The sequence below is a fragment of the Salvelinus fontinalis genome, chromosome 35 (assembly GCF_029448725.1).
Source record: "Salvelinus fontinalis isolate EN_2023a chromosome 35, ASM2944872v1, whole genome shotgun sequence".
Lineage (NCBI taxonomy): Eukaryota > Metazoa > Chordata > Actinopteri > Salmoniformes > Salmonidae > Salvelinus > Salvelinus fontinalis.
In genome coordinates this window covers 7,149,219-7,175,872 of record NC_074699.1, presented here as the reverse complement: position 1 = coordinate 7,175,872, position 26,654 = coordinate 7,149,219, and the positions used below count along the sequence as shown (strand labels likewise).

General features: G+C 43.1%; 1 protein-coding gene across 1 annotated transcript in view; it reads left to right on the top strand.

The window, feature by feature from the left end:
- Positions 1–26,654, top strand: part of LOC129834113 (C-Jun-amino-terminal kinase-interacting protein 1-like) — an 88,645-nt gene that overhangs the window by 23,481 nt on the left and 38,510 nt on the right. The window contains exons 3-5 of the mRNA XM_055898864.1: positions 125–379; positions 22,057–22,138; positions 23,427–24,506. Of these exons, the coding sequence (XP_055754839.1) occupies positions 125–379; positions 22,057–22,138; positions 23,427–24,506 (1,417 nt within the window). The remainder of the gene's footprint in view (positions 1–124; positions 380–22,056; positions 22,139–23,426; positions 24,507–26,654) is intronic.

Genomic DNA, 26,654 nt, shown 5'->3' with positions numbered 1-26,654 from the left:
TCTTGTTCTATTTCCTCTGTCTCTCTCTCAATCTTTACCTCCCTTTGTGTGTCTCTGCTTGTATCTTCCGTTGCCTTTCTCTCTCTCTGCACTGACTGACGTGAGGATCGTCCAATCCCTGCAGGGCTGTGTGAGGCGGGGCCACAATAGTGTGGTGGGGAAGGCGGAGCTGGGTGCTGTCGGCCAGCTCCAGGCCGAGATGCTCCATTTGGATCTGATTGACGGGGCCGATGGATACCGTGACGACAAGAGGTCATCTAAGCCATCTTCCACAGCACCCTTGCCAGTAACCGAGGACCCGCTTCTAGTAACCATGGATATATACCGCCCTAAGAGACCCACAACCCTTAACCTTTTCCCCATGGTGCCACACACTCAGGTGAGTGCAAATGAACCCTCTGTTATCCCTTCAGTACCCTTCCCATCCTTTCGCTGGCTGACTGCACTCACTGTCCCCTTTTATTTCTTAGTTTTTAACCTCTGTTTGTGACAGCTGAGTGAATACTGATAGCTGGAAGGATGGAGGGGAGGAAGAATGAAATTATAGATTTATATGTATGAGAATGTGAGGATAAAGTGGAAATTCTTTACTGTATCTAGTCTATATGTGTGTGTATAACATCAGCGGGGAAATCCTGTGATGATATCACCCCCCTAGACACCATGTCTGTTTTTCTCTGTGAGTGTGTTATGCTGGTCGAAACAATAGCTGGGATTGTCAGGAGAGAGAAAGTGTGTTTTTTTGGTACCCATCTCCTTTTGTGTGTGACAACTGTGTATGTGTGTGACTGAGACTTGTGACTGTGCATCAGTTGTGGTCGGTGCCATTTAATGTCATTCATATTCCATTCCCCCAGCTCAATGTAACATCGATAGGTTTGACTACTATATTATACACCATTTTTCCCTATAATCTAGCCCAGTGGTTCCCAACCTTTTCTGGGTACTGGTGTGATTACTAGATTAGGTGTAAATTGGACAAAAATGTGGTTTAAAATCAATAGTATTTGTCTACAGTATGTCATTTAACTGCAAAAAATGATAATTTATTACTATGATAACACTCATGTACACTTAACATGCAAGCAGTAAAATGTGAAAAAACAGATAAAGATACACCGAATGGAACAGCGGGTACTGTGAAGCAACAAACATAGGCAAAGACACAATAAACATATGCACTATACACACACATATTTTGTGTTGTGGATATGTGGTAGTAGAGTAGGGGCCTGAGGGCACACACTTAATACAGTGCCTAGCAAATGTATTCATCCCCTTGGTGTTTTTCATATTTTGTTGCATTACAACCTGTAATTAAATGGATTTTTATTTGGATTTCATTTAATGGACATACACAAAATATTCCAAATTGGTGAAGTGAAATGAAAAAAATAAATAAAAAATAAAAATAAAAATTAAAACAGAAAGTGGTGTGTGCATATGTATTTACCCCCTTTGCTATGACACCCCTAAATAAGATCTGGTGCAACCAATTACCTTCAGAAGTCACATAATTAGTTCAAATTAAGTCACCCTGTGTGCAATCTAACTGTCACATGATTTCAGTATATATACACACCTGTTCTGAAAGGCCCCAGAGTCTGCAACATCACTAAGCAAGGGGCATCACTAAGCAAGCGGCACCATGAAGACCAAGGAGCTCTCCAAACAGGTCAGGGACAAAGTTGTGGAGAAGTACAGATCAGGGTTGGGTTATACAAAAAGATCAGAAACTTTGAACATCACACAAAGCACCATTAAATCCATTATTAAAAAATGGAAAGAATATGGCACCACAGGTTTGTTGTTCCTCCTCAAGACACAAAGGAATTCTCCGGCTGGAACTTTATTGAAGATGGTTGATTAAAACATCCTAATGATTGATTCTGTACTTAGTTTGAAATGTTTCTTCGACCTGTAATATAACTTTTTGAAGTTTTTGTCCGAAGTAACGCTCGACCAGAACAAGCGTTTGGATATGTATACCAAACGCCTAACAAAAGGAGGAATTTGGACATAAATAACGGACATTATCGAACAAAACAAACATTTATTGTGGACCTGGGAGTGCATTCTGATGAAGATCCTCCAATGTAAGGGAACATTTATCATGTAATTTCTGGTTTCTGTTGACTCCAACATGCCGGCTAAATTGACTATTGTTCTGAGCGCAGTCTCAGATTATTGCATGGTTTGCTTTTTCCGTAAAGTTTTTTTGAAATCTGACACAGCGGTTGCATTAACCTCTTGGAACTATAGGGGGTGCTGTTCCGCATTAGCATATTTGTGTCTCCAAATTAAACTGCCTCGTGCTAAATTCTTGATCGTACAATATGCATATTATTGTTATTATTGGATAGAAAACACCTTCTAGTTTCTATAGAAGTTGAAATTTTGTCTCTGAGTTGTACAGAACAATTTCTACAGCACTTTTCATGACAGGGTTCAGATTTCAATTTTTTTTACCTCTGATCTGGGGTCTGTTTTTAAGGCGACAGTGAATGCTATGAAGAAACCGACACTGCCTACGTCTTCCTCTGGGTGTCTGTACGTCATCACGCTTTCAATGGAATCGATGGGATATTCACAGCCAGTATAAAAGACCAAAATGTATAGAGACCGCCCTTTCTCGTCGTGCGCCTGAAGCGTGAAGGGCATCGGACCTGCCTCGTTCCAAATCGTTTTCTAACCAGCAATAATTCTCCGGTCATGTTTTTACTCGTTTTAGGTGTTAAAAACATCATAATGTAGTTAATTTGAAACGTTTTATAGCAATTTATAATCGTTTTAGTGCGATTTTGAGGAATTTATTTGTTGTGCACTCTGAAACTTTGGACACGTTTTGGGGTGTCGGTCGTTGGTGGTGGACATTTCGAAGGACAGAGGACATCTATCGACCAAAAGACGTTTATAACATAGAAAGGATACATTGCCCAAGAATCTGATGGAAGAACAGCTCAAAGTAAGCAATATTTAATATGATAAATCGTGTTTCTGTCGAAATATTTTAAACGCACATTTCGCCATTTTGTTTGGTATAGCTTCACTTGGCGAACCCTGTATTGAAAAGTAAGGATAATTTTAAAAATGTAAATCAGCGGTTGCATTAAGAACTAATTTGTCTTTCGATTCCTGTAAACCCTGTATTTTTTAGTCAAGTATATGATTAGCTATTAATTAAACTAGATCACTCTGAAAGATGGCGACCGACATTTTCAGGCTTGTTTTGCTACTATTTTCATTGTGTAACCACGGTTTTGTATGGCTAAATATGCACCTTTTCGAACAAACTGTATATGTATATTGTAAAATGATGTTACAGGAGTGTCATCGGAAGAATTCTGAGAAGGTTAGTGAAAAAATTAATATCTTTTGGCGATGTTGACTTTTATCGCTCTCTTTGGCTAGAATCAATGCTGGGGTAATGTTTGAACATGTGGTATGCTAATATAACGATTTATTGTGTTTTCGCTGTAAGACACTTAGAAAATCTGAAATATTGTCTGTATTCACAGGATCTGTGTCTTTCGATTAGTGTATGCTGTGTATTTTTACGAAATGTTTGATGATTAGTAGTTAGGTAAACACGTTGCTCATTGTAATTATTCTAGTCCATTTGTGACGGTGGGTGCAATTGTAACCTATGGCAGCTACCTGAAATATGCACATTTTTCTAACAAAACCTATCCCATACCATAAATATGTTATCAGACTGTCATCTAATGAGTTTTTTTGTTGGTTAGGGGCTATAAATATCTTAGTTTAGCCGAATTGGTGATGGCTACTGGTGTTGGTGGACAAATAAAAGATGGTGGATTATGCTAATGTGTTTTTAGGTAATAGATGTACATCTTTACATATTGTGTCTTCCCTGTAAAACATTTTAAAAATCGGAAATGGTGGCTTTATTCACAAGATCTGTATCTTTCATCTGGTGTCTTGGACTTGTGATTTAATGATATTTAGATGCTACTATCTACTTGTGAAGCTATGCTAGCTATGCTAAACAGTGTGTGGGGGGTGGGGGGTGCTCCCGGATCCGGGTTTCTGAGGCAGTAGAAGTTAACCTCTCTAGGGTATGTGGGACGGTAGCGTCCCACCTCGTCAACAGCCAGTGACACTGCAGGGCGCCAATTTCAAAACAACAGAAATCGCATAATTCAAATTCCTCAAGCATACAAGTATTTTACACCATTTTAAAGCTACACTTGTTGTAAATCCAGCCAAAGTGTCCGATTTCAAAAAGGTTTTACGACGAAAGCACACCAAACGATTATGTTAGGTATGAGCCAAGTCACAGAAACAGACAGCCATTTTTCCAGCTATAGAGAGCAGTAACAAAAATAAGAAAGAGATACAATTAATCACTAACCTTTGATAATCTTCATCAGATGACACTCATAGGACTTCACGTTACACAATACATGTATTTTTTGTTCGGTAAAGTTCATATTTATATCCAAAAATCTGAGTTTAGGCAAGTTCATATTTATATCCAAAAATCTGAGTGTAGGCAAGACGCTACTGTATCTTTGGCAAAAAGCCTGAGAAAATGCAGAGCACCAAATTAAAATTAATTACTATGAAAATTACTATAAAATCAAACTTTCATTAAATCACACATGAAAGATACCAAATTAAAGCTACACTGGTTGTGAATCCAGCCAACATGACAGAATTCAAATAGGCTTTTCAGCGAAATTATACGATGCTATTATCTGAGCATAGCACCATAGTAAACAAAAGGGTGAAAGCATTTCAACCCAGCAGGTGCGACACAAAACGCAGAAATAAAAATATAATTCATGCCTTACCTTTGACGAGCTTCTGTTGTTGGCACTCATATGTCCCATAAACATCACAAATAGTCCCTTTGTTCGAATAATTCCATCGATATATATATATATCCAAAATGTCAATTTATTTGGCGCGTTTGATCCAGAAAAACACCGGTTCCAACTTGCTCAAACGTGATGACAAATATCTCAAAGGTTACCTGTAAACTTTGCCAAAAAATGTCAAACTACTTTTGTAATACAACTTTTGGTATTTTTTAACATTAACTAACTTGCCTAGTTAAATAAAGGTTAAACTAAGAGCATGACATTACTACACCCTAATTGTAATATTATATCAATAGAGATTCAGTGAAAATAATAATCTCAATGATTTATCAAGAGCAGTCCCCATTCTTGTCGCATTCTTTTCGAAAAGCGAAACGGGGCTAAAATAGTTGTAGGCTATTGCTTCAAACCTTATTGTTTCTAACTTCAATATGCTCTTTAAATAAGACCTACACCACTTCTAACACCACATTCCTCAACACGAGTGAGACTCATGTCGCCTATGGTAGGCCTAGAGTATATCGAAAAATGTGACATGACTCTCTGCCAATAATTACATCTAGATGACTGGAGGATATTTCTGTAATTCGGGGATATTTATTCCCATTTAAATTCGTTATGGATCCATAACTAAATAAACATCAGCATTTTGAAAGAGTATTTCTATCATTATTTTATTAACAAAAGCATAAAGTTACATTGTTTTAATTCCCTAGTCAGCACCATTATTAGTTCCTCCTCCTCCCTTATCAACCAGCTTTTCTTCCCCAAGGCAAGGCAAGGCAAGGCAATCCCATTGTGCGCCACTCGGGAGCCATGACCAATATACACTGCTCAAAAAAATAAAGGGAACACTTAAACCACACAATGTAACACCAAGTCAATCACACTTCTGTGAAATCAAACTGTCCACTTAGGAAGCAACACTGATTGACAATACATTTCACATGCTGTTGTGCAAATGGAATAGACAAAAGGTGGAAATTCCTGGAAGAAGCTAGCTAGCTAACAAGGAGTGTCTAGTTGGCAGAAGAGAAGAAGGGACAAAGAAGGGACAAAGTGGGACAAAGTGGGACAAAATAAGGACAGAAGAAAAGGGAAAGGGGGGAAAAGGGACATTAAGGCGAAGCAGTCCTCTAAAGACACAAAAGACAATAATACAAGAAACAACACTTCTATTGCCTCTCCCTCTACGATACGCACTTCCGGGTTGGAGCGAGTAGTTGCATTCCGCTTTGCTCCACAGGTAGTATAACATTTAATTTCATTACAGTACAACAGTTTGATTTGTTTGATCTTAGCTGGCTACATAGCCGTCTTTGTATCCAAGATAATTGTGTAGTCTAGAGTAATTGTCGAGGTTACCTAGCCAGTTAGAGGTTACCTAGCCAGCTACACTTTCAAACAAAGTCAACAACGCAGCCACTGCTAGCTAGCCTATTTCACCAGCCAGCAGTACTATATCATTTTAGTCAATAAGATTTTTTGCAACGTAAGCTTAACTTTCTGAACATTCGAGACGTGTAGTCCACTTGTCATTCCAATCTCCTTTGCATTAGCGTAGCCTCTTCTGTAGCCTGTCAACTATGTGTCTGTCTATCCCTGTCCTCTCCTCTCTGCACAGACCATACAAACGCTTCACACCGCGTGGCCGCTGCTACTCTAACCTGGTGGTCCCAGCGCGCACGACCCACGTGGAGTTCCAGGTCTCAGGCAGCCTCTGGAACTGCCGATCTGCGGCCAACAAGGCAGAGTTCATCTCAGCCTATGCTTCCCTCCAGTCCCTCGACTTCTTGGCACTGACGGAAACATGGATTACCACTGATAACACTGCTACTCCTACTGCTCTCTCCTCGTCTGCCCACGTGTTCTCGCACACCCCGAGAGCTTCTGGTCAGCGGGGTGGTGGCACTGGGATCCTCATCTCTCCCAAGTGGACATTCTCTCTTTCTCCCCTGACCCATCTGTCTATCGCCTCCTTTGAATTCCATGCTGTCACAGTTACCAGCCCTTTCAAGCTTAACATCCTTATCATTTATCGCCCTCCAGGTTCCCTTGGAGAGTTCATCAATGAGCTTGACGCCCTGATAAGTTCCTTTCCTGAGGATGGCTCACCTCTCACAGTTCTGGGTGACTTTAACCTCCCCATGTCTACCTTTGACTCATTCCTCTCTGCCTCCTTCTTTCCACTCCTCTCCTCTTTTGACCTCACCCTCTCACCTTCCCCCCCTACTCACAAGGCAGGCAATACGCTTGACCTCATCTTTACTAGATGCTGTTCTTTCACTAATCTCATTGCAACTCCCCTCCAAGTCTCCGACCACTACCTTGTATCCTTTTCCCTCTCGCTCTCATCCAACACTTCCCACACTGCCCCTACTCGGATGGTATCGCGCCGTCCCAACCTTCGCTCTCTCTCCCCCGCTACTCTCTCCTCTTCCATCCTATCATCTCTTCCCTCTGCTCAAACCTTCTCCAACCTATCTCCTGATTCTGCCTCCTCAACCCTCCTCTCCTCCCTTTCTGCATCCTTTGACTCTCTATGTCCCCTATCCTCCAGGCCGGCTCGGTCCTCCCCTCCTGCTCCGTGGCTCGACGACTCATTGCGAGCTCACAGAACAAGGCTCCGGGCAGCCGAGCGGAAATGGAGGAAAACTCGCCTCCCTGCGGACCTGGCATCCTTTCACTCCCTCCTCTCTACATTCTCCTCTTCTGTCTCTGCTGCTAAAGCCAATTTCTACCACTCTAAATTCCAAGCATCTGCCTCTAACCCTAGGAAGCTCTTTGCCACCTTCTCCTCCCTCCTGAATCCTCCCCCCTCCTCCCCCCTCCTCCCTCTCTGCTGATGACTTCGTCAACCATTTTGAAAAGAAGGTCGACGACATCCGATCCTCGTTTGCTAAGTCAAACGACACCGCTGGTTCTGCTCACACTGCCCTACCCTGTGCTTTGACCTCTTTCTCCCCTCTCTCTCCAGATGAAATCTCGCGTCTTGTGACGGCCGGCCGCCCAACAACCTGCCCGCTTGACCCTATCCCCTCCTCTCTTCTCCAGACCATTTCCGGAGACCTTCTCCCTTACCTCATCTCGCTCATCAACTCATCCTTGACCGCTGGCTACGTCCCCTCCGTCTTCAAGAGAGCGAGAGTTGCACCCCTTCTGAAAAAACCTACACTCGATCCCTCCGATGTCAACAACTACAGACCAGTATCCCTTCTTTCTTTTCTCTCCAAAACTCTTGAACGTGCCGTCCTTGGCCAGCTCTCCTGCTATCTCTCTCAGAATGACCTTCTTGATCCAAATCAGTCAGGTTTCAAGACTAGTCATTCAACTGAGACTGCTCTTCTCTGTGTCACGGAGGCGCTCCGCACTGCTAAAGCTAACTCTCTCTCCTCTGCTCTCATCCTTCTAGGCCTATCGGCTGCCTTTGATACTGTGAACCATCAGATCCTCCTCTCCACCCTCTCCGAGCTGGGCATCTCCGGCGCGGCCCACGCTTGGATTGCGTCCTACCTGACAGGTCGCTCCTACCAGGTGGCGTGGCGAGAATCTGTCTCCGCACCACGTGCTCTCACCACTGGTGTCCCCCAGGGCTCTGTTCTAGGCCCTCTCCTATTCTCGCTATACAGTGATCCCTCGCCACTTCGCGGTTCACTTATCGCGGATTCGCTATTTCGCGGATTTTCATAATGCATTTTTTTTTTTTTTGGTGCATTGTGCTCTGCATTCTGATTCGCTAAAAACTCACTCCCGCTTCTTGTATCAAAACATGCTACGAATTGTGCTATCATTTTGTCGTCTCGTGCAGTTATGTGTACGTACATCGCTTAGCAACCATGGTGCGAATGGCCACTGAACTTAAGCGAGTAGCTGAGGAATGGGACCCTTTGATGAGCCGTTCATTACAGTTCTCCAACGTAATCGATGGTGGCATGTCGGTGTACAAGGATCTTTTTGCAAAGAAGAAAAAAGAGCGACAACAGCTGCATATCACTATGTTCTTCTCCCGAACAAACACACCTGCACCGCGGGCTTCAGAAGAAGAGAACACTGCAGAGCGCAGTCAGGATGCAGCGGCCCAGTCTGAAGAGCAGTGAAACGGCCTACACGTGAGTCACTGTATTTGTATACATGTAATAGTTGCTAATTGTAAAAAAAAAAAAGTTTTCTATTTCGCGGATTTCACTTATCGCGGGTCATTTTCGGGAACGTAACCCCCGCGATAAACGAGGGATTACTGTACACCAAGTCACTTGGCTCTGTCATATCCTCACATGGTCTCTCCTATCATTGCTATGCAGACGACACACAATTAATCTTCTCCTTTCCCCCCTCTGATAACCAGGTGGTGAATCGCATCTATGCATGTCTGGCAGACATATCAGTGTGGATGACGGATCACCACCTCAAGCTGAACCTCGGCAAGACGGAGCTGCTCTTCCTCCCGGGGAAGGACTGCCCGTTCCATGATCTCGCCATCACGGTTGACAACTCCATTGTGTCCTCCTCCCAGAGTGCTAAGAACCTTGGCGTGATCCTGGACAATACCCTGTCGTTCTCAACTAACATCAAGGCGGTGACCCGTTCCTGTAGGTTCATGCTCTACAACATTCGCAGAGTACGACCCTGCCTCACGCAGGAAGCGGCGCAGGTCCTAATCCAGGCACTTGTCATCTCCCGTCTGGATTACTGCAACTCGCTGTTGGCTGGGCTCCCTGCCTGTGCCATTAAACCCCTACAACTCATCCAGAACGCCGCAGCCCGTCTGGTGTTCAACTTTCCCAAGTTCTCTCACGTCACCCCGCTCCTCCGCTCTCTCCACTGGCTTCCAGTTGAAGCTCGCATCCGCTACAAGACCATGGTGCTTGCCTACGGAGCTGTGAGGGGAACGGCACCTCCGTACCTTCAGGCTCTGATCAGGCCCTACACCCAAACAAGGGCACTGCGTTCATCCACCTCTGGCCTGCTCGCCTCCCTACCACTGAGGAAGTACAGTTCCCGCTCAGCCCAGTCAAAACTGTTCGCTGCTCTGGCACCCCAATGGTGGAACAAACTCCCTCACGACGCCAGGTCAGCGGAGTCAATCACCACCTTCCGGAGACACCTGAAACCCCACCTCTTTAAGGAATACCTAGGATAGGATAAAGTAATCCTTCTAACCCCCCCCCCCCCTTAAAAGAGTTAGATGCACTATTGTAAAGTGGTTGTTCCACTGGATATCATAAGGTGAATGCACCAATTTGTAAGTCGCTCTGGATAAGAGCGTCTGCTAAATGACTTAAATGTAAAATGTAATGTAAATGAAATTATAGGCAATTAGCAAGACACCCCCAAAAAAGGAGTGATTCTGCAGGTGGTGACCACAGACCACTTCTCAGTTCCTATGCTTACTGGCTGATGTTTTGGTCACTTTTGAATGCTGGCGGTGCTCACACTCTAGTGGTAGCATGAGACGGAGTCTACAACCCACACAAGTGGCTCAGGTAGTACAGTTCATCCAGGATGGCACATCAATGTGAGCTGTGGCAAAAAGGTTTGCTGTGTCTTTCAGCGTAGTGTCCAGAGCATGGAGGCGCTACCAGGAGACAGGCCAGTACATCAGGAGACGTGGAGGATGCCGTAGGAGGGCAACAACCCAGAAGCAGGACCTCTACCTCCGTCTTTGTGCAAGGAGGTGCACTGCCAGCGCCCTGCAAAATGATCTCCAGCAGGCCACAATACTAACTCTGTAATGGCAGTCTACTTCGTCCTCCTCCTCAGACGAGGAGAGGCGAGAAGGATCAGAGGACCAATGTGCAGCGTGGTAATTTGACATAATGAATTTATTGGACAAAACAAAAACACTATACAAAATAACATACCGTCACAGTCCTAGCTGTTGCAGAACACAAACACAGAGACAGGAAACAACCACCCACAATCCCCAACACAAAACAAGCCACCTATATATGATTCTCAATCAGGGACAACAATTGACAGCTGTCTCTGATTGAGAACCATATCAGGCTGAACATAGAAACAGACGAACTAGACACACAACATAGAATTCCCACCCAGCTCACGTCCTGACCAACACTAAACAAGCAAAACACATAAGAACTCTGGTCAGGACGTTACAAACTCCCCCTTGCGCTCGTCTGGAGCAATGAAGTAATGATGCAGGGTACCGTACTAAACCACAAATTACCTCTAAGTCCCGCAGCATAATCATAAAACTTTTAGTGGAGCAAGCATGTTTAGCAGATGTGTACCGAAATGCTTTTGTTTCTATCTCTTACTGTGCAGTATTATCTAACAAGTTGTATGTAACACTTTCACAACTTATACTCAATACACACAAATCTAAGTAAAATAATGGAATTAAGAATACATAAATATTTGGACAAGCAATGTCAGAGCGGCATAGACTAAGATACAGTAGAATAGAATACAGTATATACATATGAGATGAGTAATGCAAAATATGTAAACATTATTAAAGTGACTAGTGTTCCATTTATTAACGTGGCCAGTGATTTCAAGTCTATGTATATAGTCAGCAGCCTCTAATGTGCAAGTGATGGCTTTTTAACAGTCTGATGGCCTTGAGATAGAAGCTGTTTTTCAGTCTCTCGGTCCCAGCTTTGATTTACCTGTACTGACCTCACCTTCTGGATGATAGCGGGTTGAACAGGCACTGGCTCGGGTGGTTGTTGTAACAATGTAACCCTTCCTATGACATCAGGTGCTGTAGGTGTCCTGGAGGGCAGGTAATTTACCCCCGGTGATGTGTTGGGCAGACCGCACCACCCTCTGGAGAGCGCTGCAGTTGCGGGCGGTGCAGTTGCCATACCAGGCGATGATACAGCCCGTCGGGATGCTCTCATTTGTGCATCTGTAAAAGTTTGTGAGGGTTTTAGATGCCAAGTCAAAATTGAGCCTCTTGTGTGGGTGGACCATTTCAGTTTGTTAATGATGTGTATGCTGAGGAACTTGAAGCTTTCCACCTTCTCCACTGTGGTCCTGTGGATGTGGGGTTCTCCATCTGCGGTTTCCTGAAGTTTCTTGAAGTCCCCGATCATCTCCTTTGTTTTGTTGACGTTGAGTGAGCGGTTATTTTCCTGGCACCACACTCCCAGAGCCCTTACCTCCCTGTAGGCTGTCTCATCATTGTTGGTAATCAAGCCTACTACTGTTGTGTTGTCTGCAAACTTGATGATTGAGTTGGATGCATGCTTGGCCACTCAGTCATGAGTGAACAAGGAGTACAGGAGGGGGCTGAGCACGTACCCTCGTGGGGCCCCAGTGTTGAGGATCAGCGATGTGGAGGTGTTGTTTTCTACCTTCACCACCTGGGAGCGGCACGTCAGGAAGTACGGGCCAGGGAGTCCATTCCCCAACGAATTGAGGCTGTTCGAAGGGCAAAAAATGGGGGGCTTCTTAATGTTATGTAACCCTATTAGAAAGGAGATATTCAAAACGTCAGCCCCCATTTCTTCTTGCGCAAATGCTCCCATGGGTTTCCAAGCTGATTGTATTTTATCATGTTGGACTGTACTTACCTTTGGAGTTTTCGCCCATTGGACGGGGTGTTAGCCTTCTCAGTGTTACCCCTATATCCCCAAAAAGATGGCAGTCTCAAAGTACTAAGAGCAATGATTTATTTAACTACTTATAAATGAAACAATTAATAATATTATTACTATTATTTTGCTATTATGAGTAATTACCACTTCAGTAAGGATTACTTTTCATTCACCTCAGGTATAGAATCCCCTTACTTTTGATAGTACGTGTTTGAAAACAATGGTGATGCAATTCTCAATTATTCCAAAGGCTGGCAGCATGAGACCACGTTTGATGTGAAGGCAAGCAATATTAATACATTTTGATAAGATAAGGGTGTCTGATAAATGTTGACATACGTAAAACATTTACATTTTATGATATTCATATCGGTCTGTGACTTTGGATAATATGCCTTTTGCCATGGTATCGTTTTGGTATCATTTTGGTATTGAGTATCGTTGTGGTATCGAGTATTGTGATATTAAACCTGGTATTGGTACCTAAGTCTGAATTCTGGTATCGTGACTACACTACTATAGTAATTACTGTAGTGTTTTTGCAGTTTTCTAATTTAATGCAAATATCCTGCAATGCACACTATTTGCCGTGATCATATGACTCGAACATTATAACAAAATCCGTCAGCAAGGAGAGGAGTAATAAGTGGGTGCCCACTGTTTCAATGTAATTTGTCAACATATTGTGACTTGGAGATCTATGTGGAAAATACATTGTTTTGAGAGTCACATTTTTATAACAGGATTATGAAATCATGGTACCAATTTTCAACATACATTGTATAATTTTCAACATACCTTTAAACATAAAATATGTTTAATTTCCACCTTTGAAACAACGTCAGATATTCAACATTATATCAGTTATCAGAAACAAACTATACGTTGGGCATACTGGAGAGTTTATATATCTACAGCTATCCATTTGCTTTCAACCAGGTAACCAGGCCCAGCAATGCTTAGCTTTGATACTGTATTTGTCACTGAACACTACCAATATGCTATCGTGAGCATGATTATTGAGAGATCGCTTAATAACTAGAAAGATTATACTGTTGCTGTCAGTCATTCCAAAGCGTAGGTTCAACAGAGCAAATGAAGTGTAACCATACTTTATAGGTCATAACTAGAAACGTATACTTATATTTTTGATGGAGATATGAATCCAACATATACGTAAATTATGTGTTTGTAGACAAACAGGATATTATTGTTGTTAGTACAACCAAATATCAACATTTGAAAGAGATGTCCATGTATCTTCTGTTTGGATAGTGTTATTTCTGCCACGGACTTAGTTTGTCTTTAATTCCAGTTTGTCTACAAATGTATAATTGATATGTTGGATTCACGTCTCAATCTCAAACAAAAATCTAACTTAAAGAATAGAACTAAATCAATTCAAATCAAACTTTAAGTGCACTTTAAATAAAGATGTTGATATTGGCATTCTCAACCAAACACAATTAATTATTACTTTTGTAAAGTGAAGGCTATTTTCAAATGTAACAGTATTTATTCAACCTGAAAATTAGCAACACATCCATTGCCACATTTTTGTATTACCCCTTTCTCTCAGTATTCAATTGATAGTTACAGTCTTGTCTCATCGCTGCAACTCCCGTACGGACTTGAGAGAGGCGAAGGTTTAGAACTGTGCATCCTCCGAAACACAACCCAACCAAGCCTCACTGCTTCTTGACACAATGCCCACTTAACCCGGAAGCCAGCCGCACCAATGTGCGGCTGGAAACACATACACCTGGTGACAGTGTCAGCACCCTGCCTGCCACAGGAGTTGCTAGTGTGCGATGGGACAGGGACATCCCTGCCGGCGAAACCCTCCCCTAACCCAAACGACGCTGGGCCAATTGTCCGCCGCTCCATGGGTCTCCCGGTTGAGAGCCTGCTGTGACAGAGCCTGGACTCGACCAGAATCATTTACAATGCATTAGACCAGTGCGCCACTCAGGAGGCCCCCATAGCCACAATATGAGATTACTGTAACTATGATGTCTTCTTATGTAATCACAGAAAGCGTACATGTTCAAGATAGCATGCAAAAGTTGCAAGCCTGTGGAGATCTTCACAATTGCTATAATAATCTGTGCAGAATCTTGAACAGCATTGATCACTTTTTATTTTATTTAACTAGGCAAGAAACGTATTATGGCTGGGGGGCAGTATTGAGTAGCTTGGATGAATAAGGTGCCCAGAGTAAACTGCCTGCTACTCAGGCCCAGAAGCTAAGATATGCATATTGTTAGTAGATTTGGATAGAAAACACTCTGAAGTTTCTAAAACGGTTTGAATGATGTCTGTGAGTATAACATTACTCATATGGCAGGCAAAAACCTGAGAAAAAATCCAACCAGCAAGTGGGAAATCTGAGGTTTGTAGGTTTTCAAGTCTTTGCCTATCCAATATACAGTGTAAAATTTGGTCCGATTACACTTCCTAAGGCTTCCACTAGATGTCAACAGTCTTTAGAACATTTATTCATGCTTCTACTGTGAAGGGGGAGCGAATAAGAGCTGTTTGACTAAGAAGTCTGGCAGAATGCCAAGTCATGCGCAAGTGAGCTGTGTTCCTTTTCATTTCTAAAGACAAGGGAATTGTCCGGTTGGAATATTATTGAAGATTTATCATAAAAAACATCCTAAAGATTGATCCTATACATCGTTTGACGTGTTTCTACGAACTGTAATGGAACTTTTTGACTTTTCGTCTGGACTAAGTGCTGCGCCTCCTGAATTTGGATTTGTGAACTAAACGCGTGAACAAAAATGAGGTATTTGGACATAAATTATGGACTTTATCAACGAAAACAAACATTTATTGTGGAACTGGGATTCCTGGGAGTCCATTCCAATGAAGATCATCAAAGGTAAGTGAATATTTATAATGCTATTTCTGACTTCTGTTGACTCCACAACATGACAGGTATATGTATGGCTTGCTTTGGTGCCTGAGCGCTGTACTCAGATTATTGCATGGTGTGCTTTTGCCGTAAAGCTTTTTTGAAATCTGACACAGCGGTTGCATTAAGGAGAAGGATATCTTTAATTCCATGCATAACACTTGCATTTTCATCAACATTTATGTTGAGTATTTCTGTAAATTGATGTGGCTCTCTGCAAAATCACCGGACGTTTTGGAACCAAAACATTACTGAACATAACGCACCAATGTAAACTCAGATTTTTGGATATAAATATGAACTTTTTCGAACAAAACATACATGTATTATGTAACATGACGTCCCATGAGTGTCATCTGATGAAAATCATCAAAGGTAGTGATTCATTTTATCTCTATTTCTACTTTTTGTGACTCCTCTCTTTGGCTGGAAAAATGGCTGTGTTTTTCTGTGACTTGGCGGTGACCTAACATATTCACATGGTATGCTTTCGTCGTAAAGCCATTTTTAAATCGGACACTACGCTGGGATTAATAACAAGTGTATCTTTAAAATAGTGTATGATACTTGTATGTTTGAGGAATTTTAATTCTGAGATTTCTGTTTGAATTTGGCGCCCTGCACTTTCACTGGCTGTTGTCATATCGATCCCGTTAACGGGATTTCATCCTTAAGAAGTTTTAAGAACAAATTCTAATTTACAATGACGGCCTCCCGGGGAAAGTGGGTTAACTACCTTGTTCAGGGGCAGAATGACAGATTTTTACCTCATCAGCTCAAGGATTCAATCCAGCAACCTTTGGGCCCAATAAGTTGATCAGGGTAGTATTGAAGGTGAATCCACGTACTCACATAGGCAGGAGCTGCTTTCAGGAACTAAACTGGCTGCCTGTTGAGGCTAGGGTGTCCCAGATTAGACTAGGTTTGGTTTACAGGAGTATTTATGGTCCTGCGCCCAGATATCTAAGTGATTACTTTCCTCGTGTTAGGGATGCACACAATCACAGCCCCAGATCAGGTGTTGCTGATGTCTGCTTATACAGGTTCAGGAGTAATGCTGGGAAAGGGACTTTCTTCTTTACTGGAGCCTCAGAATGGAATGAGTTGCCTCTGCCTATAAAAACAACGTCCTCTCTGGACAGCTTTTAAAATAAAGTCAAAATATGTTTGATGTCCTCTGTGCCCATATGAATAACCCCTATGATGTAACTGGAATGATGAGATCGATGTTCTTCTTCTATGTTTTTGTTTTATTATTTCACTGCCATACTGTGTTCGATCTTATCCAGCCATCTTGTGTCAAGAGGACCACAATGGAAATAAGTCCCAGACTTTATTGTGTGTTATCCTCGATGATTTTATTCATGTGCATGTATGGCTTTTAAGTTTTAGGTGTGCTTGTTTTTTTTTAAATGGCCGAATTAACTTCTTGAGAATACAGGGGGTGCTGTTTCGCATTAGCATAATTGCCTCTACAGATTAAACTGCCTCTTTTTCAATTATTGCTGTTACTATATGCATATAACCATATAGCATTGGATAGAAAACAAGCTATGGTTTCTAAAACCGTTCCAATTGAGTCTCTGAGTCAAACACAGGTCATTTCACAGCACTTTCCCTGAGCCAGAAGAAAATTGCAAGATGTGTATGCTCGCTTCAAAGCTCTGCCTATATATGGTCACGCGACCTATGACCCGAATCACACTTCCTTCTTCTTCCTCTGGGTGTCTGGAAGACGTCAGAGGAGAAATTTTTTGTTTATCTTGTACTGACGTGAAATAAGACCTATTTCTTTAGCGTGACCGACAACTTCCGGTTTCTGAAATGCGCGTTTTCAGAGGTGGCATTGTATTTTGTTATGCTGACGTTATGGATGAAAACTATCTCCGTGTCGAAGTTTGTTTGAAACATGTGACCATATCACCGTAATGTATGTTTTTTCAATATAGTTTAATCAGATTATTAGAATTTTTTCGGGAGTTTTGCCGTGTTCCGTTCTTTGAGTTTTTTAACTTTGGACATGGACCGTGCCAGTCGACCAGTACCCAGGCTAAATGAAGAGGGGAGGTTGCCATTGTGAATGGATTGAACGACTCATCAGGACTAAGGACACCTTGATCAACATTCTGATGAAAGACCAGCAATAGTAAGACCCAATTTACGATGTTATTTCATATATCTGTCGTGCATGTGAACTGGTCGGGCGCGTCCAGCCGGTTCTGGCTGGCCTCGTTATGCTAATTTAGCGATACATTTTGTTTTCGCTATAAAACATTTAAAAAATCTGAAATATTGTTTGGATTCACCAGATGTTGGGCTTTCAATGTCTGTACGCTGTGTATTTTTTCTGAAATGTTTTAAGACAAGTAATTAGTTATATAACGTTGGTCTCTGTAATTGTTCTAGCTGCATCAGCACTATATCAGATTGCAGCTGCAATGTAGAACTGTGATTTATACCTGAAAAATGCACATTTAAAAAAAAAAAACTATGCTATACCATAAATATGTTATCAGACTGTCATCTTATAAATTTGTTTGTTGGTTTGTGGCTATCAATATCTTAGTTTAGCCGAATTGGTGATAGCACCTGATGGAGTAAGAAACTGTTGGAGTAAGAAAATGGTGTCTTTTGCTAACGTGTTTAGCAAATAGATTTACATATTTTGTCTTCCCTGTAAAACATTTAAAAAATCTGAAATGGTGGTTTTATTCACAAGATCTGTGTCTTTCATTGGGTGTCTTGGACTTGTGATTTAATGATATTTAGATGCTACTATTTAATTGTGACGCTATGCTAGCGATGCTAATCAGTGTGTGGGGGGGGGGGGGTGCTCCCGGATCCGGGTTAGGTACTCTGTAGAGGTTTTAATAAACTAATCAATGCTCTAACCACCAGGCTACCTGCAACCCTACTTGTACAATGTACTTTTATTGTAATGTCAACTGCAATCCAGGTAATTTGCCTATGCTATTTGATCAGTGATAACACAGTAGGCCCATTCCACTTACAGCCCGTTATCCAGTATCCCGGTTGAAAATGGCAGATTTTGTTATTGATAAGGGCATGAATTGGAATGCAGTAACATGCTATCAAAGCTCAGGTTCTCCACTTCACAGCGCCGTATGGGTTTTGACCGACAGACGTTTAAAAATTGAGCAGAGTGCACAAAAAGATGTCCCCATCCCGTTCGCTAATCGGGCCACGTTTGTGGTTGTATGAGTGAGGGGAATGCTGTAAAGCAAGAGGAGTGGATGTGTTCTGAAAGATGAGGATTTTAATAAATACAAACTTGTGAGTCCAAATGTGCACTTCATGCACACACTTGAATGTACTTATGACTCCATTATATGCACACCAAAATGACTAAAGCTTAACATTATAAAATCGTATTTTCTAACTTGTTGGCAATATAATAGCCTGTGAAATGATGCCCACCTGACCCAGACTACAATGGAACATTTTTGGAATGTATGATAGTGGGAATACGGGACTGTGTTCCAAACAAAAACAATACAAGTGTACTTGCTTCAGATCCTCAATGGTAAAGCTAGTAGAGCAACATTTTTTTTATTTCTTTGTTATAAAAGTGCATTTAAATTACTTAGGAACTGTACACGGTTTGGAGAGGTGTGTGTGGCCACTTGTAGACACCAGTTAGACCTCAAACTATACATCTTTTATCTTGCACCTACTCCAAAATGTAAATTAATATTCTTATTATGTTACTGAATGTATCCAGAGTATTTTCAGATTTCGTTATTGATTTAACGTATACGCTTGGAGTCAGGAAGCAGGTGCAGAAGGTGAGTTTAATAAACATGAACAAGTTAGATAAACAAAACAGGAGAAGCGTACTGAGCATAAACAACACCAATACTGCCCGATGACTGAGGCTACTGAGGGCTAAATAAAGGGAGAGTAATCAAGGTGATGATGATGAGGACCAGGTGTGCATAATGATGGGGAGCAGGTGCACATAATGATGGTGCCCGGACCAGTAGTTAGTAGTCCAGCAATGTTGAGCGCCTCAGATGGGGAGCGGGGGTACGCGTGACAGTACCCACCCATCCTGACTCGCGGCTCCAGCTGCAGGACGACGCCGGCCAGGAGTACGGCCCTGAGGGCGAGGAGATGGAAATCCCGGAAGATGTTGGGGTCCAAGATGTCGGCCACCGGAACACAACAGTGCTCCTCTGGACCGTGCCCCTCCCAGTCCACCAGGTACTGAAGCCGACCCCCAGGACGTTGGGAGTCCAATAGGAACCTAAGAGGGAAACATGAAAAGAAGGTGAGATCCAGTAGTTGGTGGGGAGTTGTAAACGATATGTTACTTTGTTGACCCTCCAGAGGACCTCGAAGGGCCCCACAAACTGGGGGCTTAGCTTCCGGCAAGACAGGCGGAGCAGGAGGTTGCTTGGTGGAATGCCAGACGCGATCACCAGTAAGGAACATGGCAGCCTCACTGCGGTGACAGTCCACTTGCTCCTACTCAGTAATCACCAGCTGGGTATTATGTGTGCAAGGAGTTTTAAATATTTTGTTTATTTCTGCTGGCGCATCATGTGGGCAGCATTCAAAACTTCCTCTGTGCCGGAACCACTCGTCCCCCGCAGGGGCTTTGGTCTGGCTCGGGGTCCACGGTGCCAGGGCCAGCTGATATCCCAGGATGCACTGGAAGGGAGTGTTTTATATTTTTGTTTTGGAGGTGATGTTGGGTCCGGGTGTCAGAACCGGAGCTACCTGGGAGGCCTCAGTCGGTTTGTCAGATTCCCATGCCTCGGCGGGTTTGATGGGTTCCCCTGCATTAGCTGGCTCGACAGGTTTTCATAGGCTTCCATGCCTCAGCTGGGTTCGACAGGCTCCCATGCCTCAGCTGGGTTCGACAGGCTCCCATGCTTCAACTGGGTGAACAGGTTCCCGTGCCTCGACCGAGGCAACCTGGAGGTCTCATCAGGCTCTCACACCTCAGCCGGTTTGTCAGGTTTCTGTGCCTTAGCAGAGGCAACCGGTCTGCTCCTGATCCCCGGGATCATCCCTGTGGTTGTGTCCTGCGGCTGGAGCCAAACGCACGGGGGGTGGGGCGGGGGGGTACTGTCACGTGTGCTCTCTCTCCGGCGCTCTAAGTTGCCATGCTCCCGCACCTCAGCTGGAGCGACAGGTTCCCGCACCTTAGCAGAGGTGATGGTCTGCTCCTGATCATCATCTTGGTCGGCGTCCTGCTGCTAGAGCCGCATGTCGGGGAGGGGGTTCTGTCACGTGTGCTCCCTCTCTGGCCTCTAGGTCACCAGACTGCTCGTTATGACGCACACCGGTCACCATCGTTACGCGCATTATGACACTCACCTGGACTCCAACACCTCCTTGATTACCTGCCCTATATATATACAGTGGGGCAAAAAAATATTTAGTCAGCCACCAATTGTGCAAGTTCTCCCACTTAAAAATATGAGATTTTCATCATAGGTACACTTCAACTATGACAGACACATTTTTTTCCAGAAAATCACATTGTAGGATTTTTAATGAATTTATTTGCAAATTATGGTGGAATATATATATATATCTCACTCCCTTTGGTTCCTTACCCAGGCGTCATTGTTTCTGTTTCATGTCTGTGCGTTGTTCGTTTATGTATTGTTTTAATTATTTATTAAATTATTCCCTCCCTTAACTTGCTTCCCGATGTTGCACTCAGTCTCCTCCATTCCTCTCAATCACCTGACCCATGACCACACCTGTTCACCTTCACTATTGTCAGGCATCTTCCATGTCCGGCTACACACGGATTACAAAAATCTTTCTATATATAGCCATAATGTGACATTTGAAATGTCTATTCCTTTGGAACTTTTGTGAGTAATGTATATTTTTGATTACTTTTGTTAATCTATTTCACTGGCTTTGGCAATGTAAACATTATCAAGACACAAGTTGAGACCCAAATGCAGATACAGGAGGCAGATGGTTGGAGTCTTACAATGTTTATTAAAAACCAGATCAGAGTCCAGGAGGAACAGAGTGGCAGACAGGCGTGTACAAAGTCCAGAAATAGGCAAGGGTCAAAACCGGGACGACTAGAAAAAGGAGAATAGCAAAATGCAGGAGAACGGGAAAAACGCTGGTCGACTTGGAAACATACAAGACGAACAGGCACAGAGAGACAGGGATAAATACACTGGAGAAAACAAGCGAAACCTGGAGGGGGTGGAGACAATAACGAGGACAGGTGAAACTGATCAGGGTGTGACAAACATGTTTTCCATGGCAATAAAACCCTTTGAATTGAATTGAGAAAGAGACAAAGTCAGAGACAGAGACATAGACAGACAGAACATTCTACCCCAAACCAGAGAAGTGAGATGAGTGGGGGCTCTGCATGTATGACAGGGGAGCTGTTGGCCCCCATCCTACAGTATCAGCCAGGCTTCTAAAAACAATCCTCCCACTGTGAGTGTCGGTGTGTTTCACAAGCTTGGAAAAGGGACTATGGGTCCCTTTAAATGAACACCATGGAGCGCAGACAAAATAATCCCTGGTCATTCAACAGAATAAAAGCTTTGTGTGTATGAAAGAGAGTGAGTGAGAGAGAAAGAGATTGTGCACATTGACTTTGTGCATCCAAATATCTCTCACTTGTTTCCCGTGTCATTCTCTCTCGCTTCATCTCTCCGTCTTTTTTTAACATTCTCTCTTGAATTTGATCTCTTTTTTCCCCTCTCAGGACACATTAAACAACAACTCATTTGGTAAGAAGTACAGCTGGCAGGAGAAGGTCTCGCGCTCATCCTCCCCCCTCAAAACAGGTGAGCTGCTTTACAGGAGACTGCTGGCTCATTCCACCTGTTTAATCTTTTAGGGGGTTGCTGATTTTGCTGATTGATTTAGTAGATATAATTAGGCAACATAGCATTGACTGCAGAATCAACTACTGCCACTAAAACGATATACATATTTCCTATTATCCATTGTAAATTTGTCCAAAATCATTTTGGATGACTTTCAGTGGCTCATTAGCGTCAATGACAATGCCAGTGTAGTCTAGGCTAGCCATATTGAACAGTCTGCTGTGGCTCCCAGCCCAGGGCTACTACAGGTCATAGAATGGCCTCTCTGAACTATATGTAAAACTAGCAGCGAGTGTGTTGAGTTACAGACTAGCACCGCCGATTCAGATGTTAAAAAGATGATCGATGCTGCACAACTTTTAAGCTTCTATTAACCTAGCTGTCACTAAATGTCTATGGAAAGAAAGGATAACAGAATTAAATAAAAAATGGTTTACTTTCTATCCTTGGAACACATAGGGCGAGTACACACATTATTTTGAAGTTACATCTGTCTCTCTAATATATAACCGTGTCTGCTTTACGTCCACTCGTCCCAATTTGGTTTAGTGCTTTATATTGCAGTTTTCTTGATCAGATATCTCTTGAAAATATATTTCTCCATTCCAATGGCACTTCCTGGTAAAATCATCTATATTGGCCAACTACATACACTCTGGGATGCATTTGTCTCCTTATAATGACAATATCTGTCTCTGTTCATTGCTTCCCACCCCCAATCATTAGTAATGGTTGTAATTATAAATTAATTTATGAAAAGCTTTTTATACATTGCTCTCAAAGTGTGTTTTAGTGTCCTCTGATAGCAGTGACAGCATGGTGAATAACTAGGCTCTAATGGTTTTTGACAGTGGATTATGACATACTAGGTCAATCACATTCTATTTGCTGCCAACTGAATATGATGAGTAATGGGGAATTAGCATGGATCCCAGTGTTACCTAACCAACTAGACATTTCAGATATTGTGTGTGTATGTCTGTCCATGTTGCTGTTGATCTGTATGTTGTGTGTGTGTTGTCCATGTGTACTGTATGTGAACTGCTGCATATGTTTCCATCTGGGTTTTTATCTATGTGCTATGTGCCCTTGTGTGTATTTGTGTATTTTCTGTGTTAATGTGTACATGTGTGTCTGTGTATGTATGTTTGCTTGCATCTGTCTGTGCACCTGCATGTCTGTATGCCTGTGTCTTGTATGAATGTCTGTGTGTCTGCATATGCTTGGGTCTGTGTCTCTCCCCCAGGTGGGCTGACCTCTCCCCATGAGCACAGCTGTCTGAGCGACGAGGACAAGCTGCAGCAGGGATGTGGGACGCAGACCAAGGACCGGGGCACATCCACTGACGCTCCCTGCAGACACAAACACACCTTTGGACACACCCACAGTTCCACAGCGGGGACACGCTCCAAACTGCAGGAGAAGCCCCCAGCACCCCCGCCTCCCCAAAACTACACACCCGCACCTCTGGGCCCCCTAGGGAAAGGCGAGGGGGGGACTCACAGAGAGAAGATTCGCTATCACACAGACATATGCCTAGAACCCACCGAGGAGATCTATCTGAGTCCCGTGCACCGTTCCGAGCAGGACCGCCCATTCCTGTCCCAGCAGCCAGAGCACGGACGCATGTCAATCAGCTCTGACACCGAGGGCCCGCCCCCTTACCAGCCTCTGCCCGACCGGACCAACCCATCCATTTGTGAGGAGGTTGAGGTGTATGTGCCCACTCCCTCCTACGCCTCCTGTGTGGAGGCTCTCCTCACCCCTCCCTCTACCGCCCCCCCCAGGGAACCCCCAGCCTTAGCCCTGAACCTCAGCCTGAGGGAAGGAGCAGCAGGGGAGGTGGTGAGGAGAGGGGCAGGGGTGGAGTATGTAGATGCCGAGAATGAGACATTTGGGGGAGAGGCTGAGGCTGAGAGGGTAAAGGATGTGGGAGGCAGGCGGTATTTGGGACGTGGCGGCTGTGGTGCCCCCCAGAGGACTTTGATGAGCTCGGAAGCAAGTGGTCTGTCTTACGACTCTGTGAAGTACACACTCGTCGTGGACGAGCACGCGCAGCTCGAACTGGTGAGTCTGCGGCAGTGTTACCAATGTTACAGCGACGACAGCGACTATGCGACCGTCTACAAAAACAGCGTCTCGTCTCCGTATGAGTCGGCCATAGGGGAGGAGGAGGAAGAAGAGAAAGAGGATGAGGAGGAGAGAGTGGGAATGGTGAGGAGAGATGCCACCGCCTGTCTGTCAGAGGACTCCACCCCAGAGGCGAACCTGCACTTCTCTAAGAGGTTCCTCAACATCTTCATGAACGGACGGTCCCAATCCTCCAGTAGGTACCACCACTGAACCACAAGGACACCATCTTGTGTTCAGACACTGCAGTTTCTTACGTTAGGCTTAAAGGGCAACTCCATAATTTTTCAACCTCATTTTCATTATCTCCAGCACAATACCAGTGTCAACATTCGTGAAAACGGCACATTTCTACATTTTGTAGAAACAAATATAAAGTTCAAAAGTTCTACCCGATGACGCCATCAAAAGTTAAAACATTTTAATCCTTAAGATTCTATTGACTCACTCGTGTGTAACATAACATGTAACATAATTAAACACATCTCCATTAAAATCCTTCAGTTTAAGCGAGAGATCTTTTTTTCACAGCCTATAATGTTGTCACATCATAGTCAACATAGCTACTAGAACTAACATGTTAGAAAACCCACTACAATCATATAGTACAGTGTACAATCAGCAGCAAGCAGTTTAGCAGTTACACCGGCGGGCCTCGGTGGCAAAAAAATGTATAAAACCAAAAGCTTACCTTGACTTGTAAGAATTCCAGTATTGGATAGCCATATCCAGCTATCTAATATAGCATCCTTCTCTGTTTGACACGGGTGTTTGAGTAGGCTTAACTAACTAGCTGCGTTAGACTCTAGCTAAGTAAGTGAAAGTGAAAAAATGTATATTACGAAATATAGCTAGCTCTCTCTCTCGCTCTACTACTTTCATTCTAGAATACATGGATTTGTTCAAAACTGTTCAACTATTGTCTTTCTCTCTCTTTGAGTCAACTACTCACCACATTTTATGCAGTGCTAGCTAGCTGTAGCTTATGCTTTCAGTACTAGATTCATTCTCTGATTATTCGATTGGGTGGAAAACATGTCAGTGCATGCTGCAAGAGCTCTGATAGGATGGAGGACGTCCTCCGGAAGTTGTCATAATTACGGTGTAAGCCTATGGAAGGGGGTGAGAACCATGAGCCTCCTAGGTTATGTATTGAAGTCAATGTATCCAGAGGAGGACAGAGGCTAGCTGTCCTCCAGCTACACCGTGGTGCTACCCTACAGAGAGCTACTGAGGCTACTGTAGACCTTCATTGCAAAACAGTGTGTATTAATAAATGATTTGGTGACGTGAATATATTTCGTATAGTTTTATCTGAAAAGGATAACCTTTTTCATGTATAAAAATGTGTCTGAAATTCACTGATGAGGATGGTCCTCCCCATCCTCTTCAGAGGAGCCTCCACTGGTCTCAATCCACCGTATCTGCCTACGTCGGGCTTTTGCATCTGCGGTGGAAGGTGGCCGAACTTCTCAAGAAAACTTCTGTAGCTTCCGAACGGTCTGCAGTGTCCGTTTTTGCTCTACGACATCCACAAGTGTCACGGGACTCCTCTGAATGTAACCCATGTAAATTAATGGAAGTATGGCAGTAGTTTTGTGCCAACAAAAATAAGGGGTTAAATATGTGTCCAAAAAAACACAAATATTTCCTGAGCTTTCTTATATCTCCTAGATATAGGACAGACACTTCAAATCCTTATTCCTTATGATACATTTTTTGATTGTCTTTTTTTCCATTTATGAATGTGTTATTCAAGGTGTTTCTATGGGCTATAGTAGTAAAGGCCAAATTTAATACTTTATCAAATAATTTTTTACATATTTTTATACCTAAAAGCTAAATGATTCATGGTATGACCACCTTAAAACAATTCCATGTTAGCTCAGTAGACCCCTGGTGCTGGAGATGATTTTGACTCAGGACACTGTCATTCCTTATCATATAATATGGATGTATTCAATAACTGCTCTCTTGAACGTGGATAAATATTTTAGCTTCTGCGCCAAAGATGCAGAGTATATCTTATTTGCTTGGTTGCCTCAGTAATCACATTTACATCTACTATTTCTACGCGAGTAAAGCCCCCCCCCCAAAAAAATAAAGTGGCACAATTTCATAATGGTGTTATCTTTTAGTGTCTGTAAAATGTATTTCAACCTTTATTTAACTAGGCAAGTCAGTTAAGAACAAATTCATATTTACAATGACAGCCTACCGGGGAACAGTGGGTTAACTGACTTGTTCAGGGGCAGGATGACAGAATTTTACCTTGTCAGCTCAGGGATTTGTTCCAGCAACATTTTGGTTTCTGGCCCAATGCTCTAACCACTAGGCTACCTGG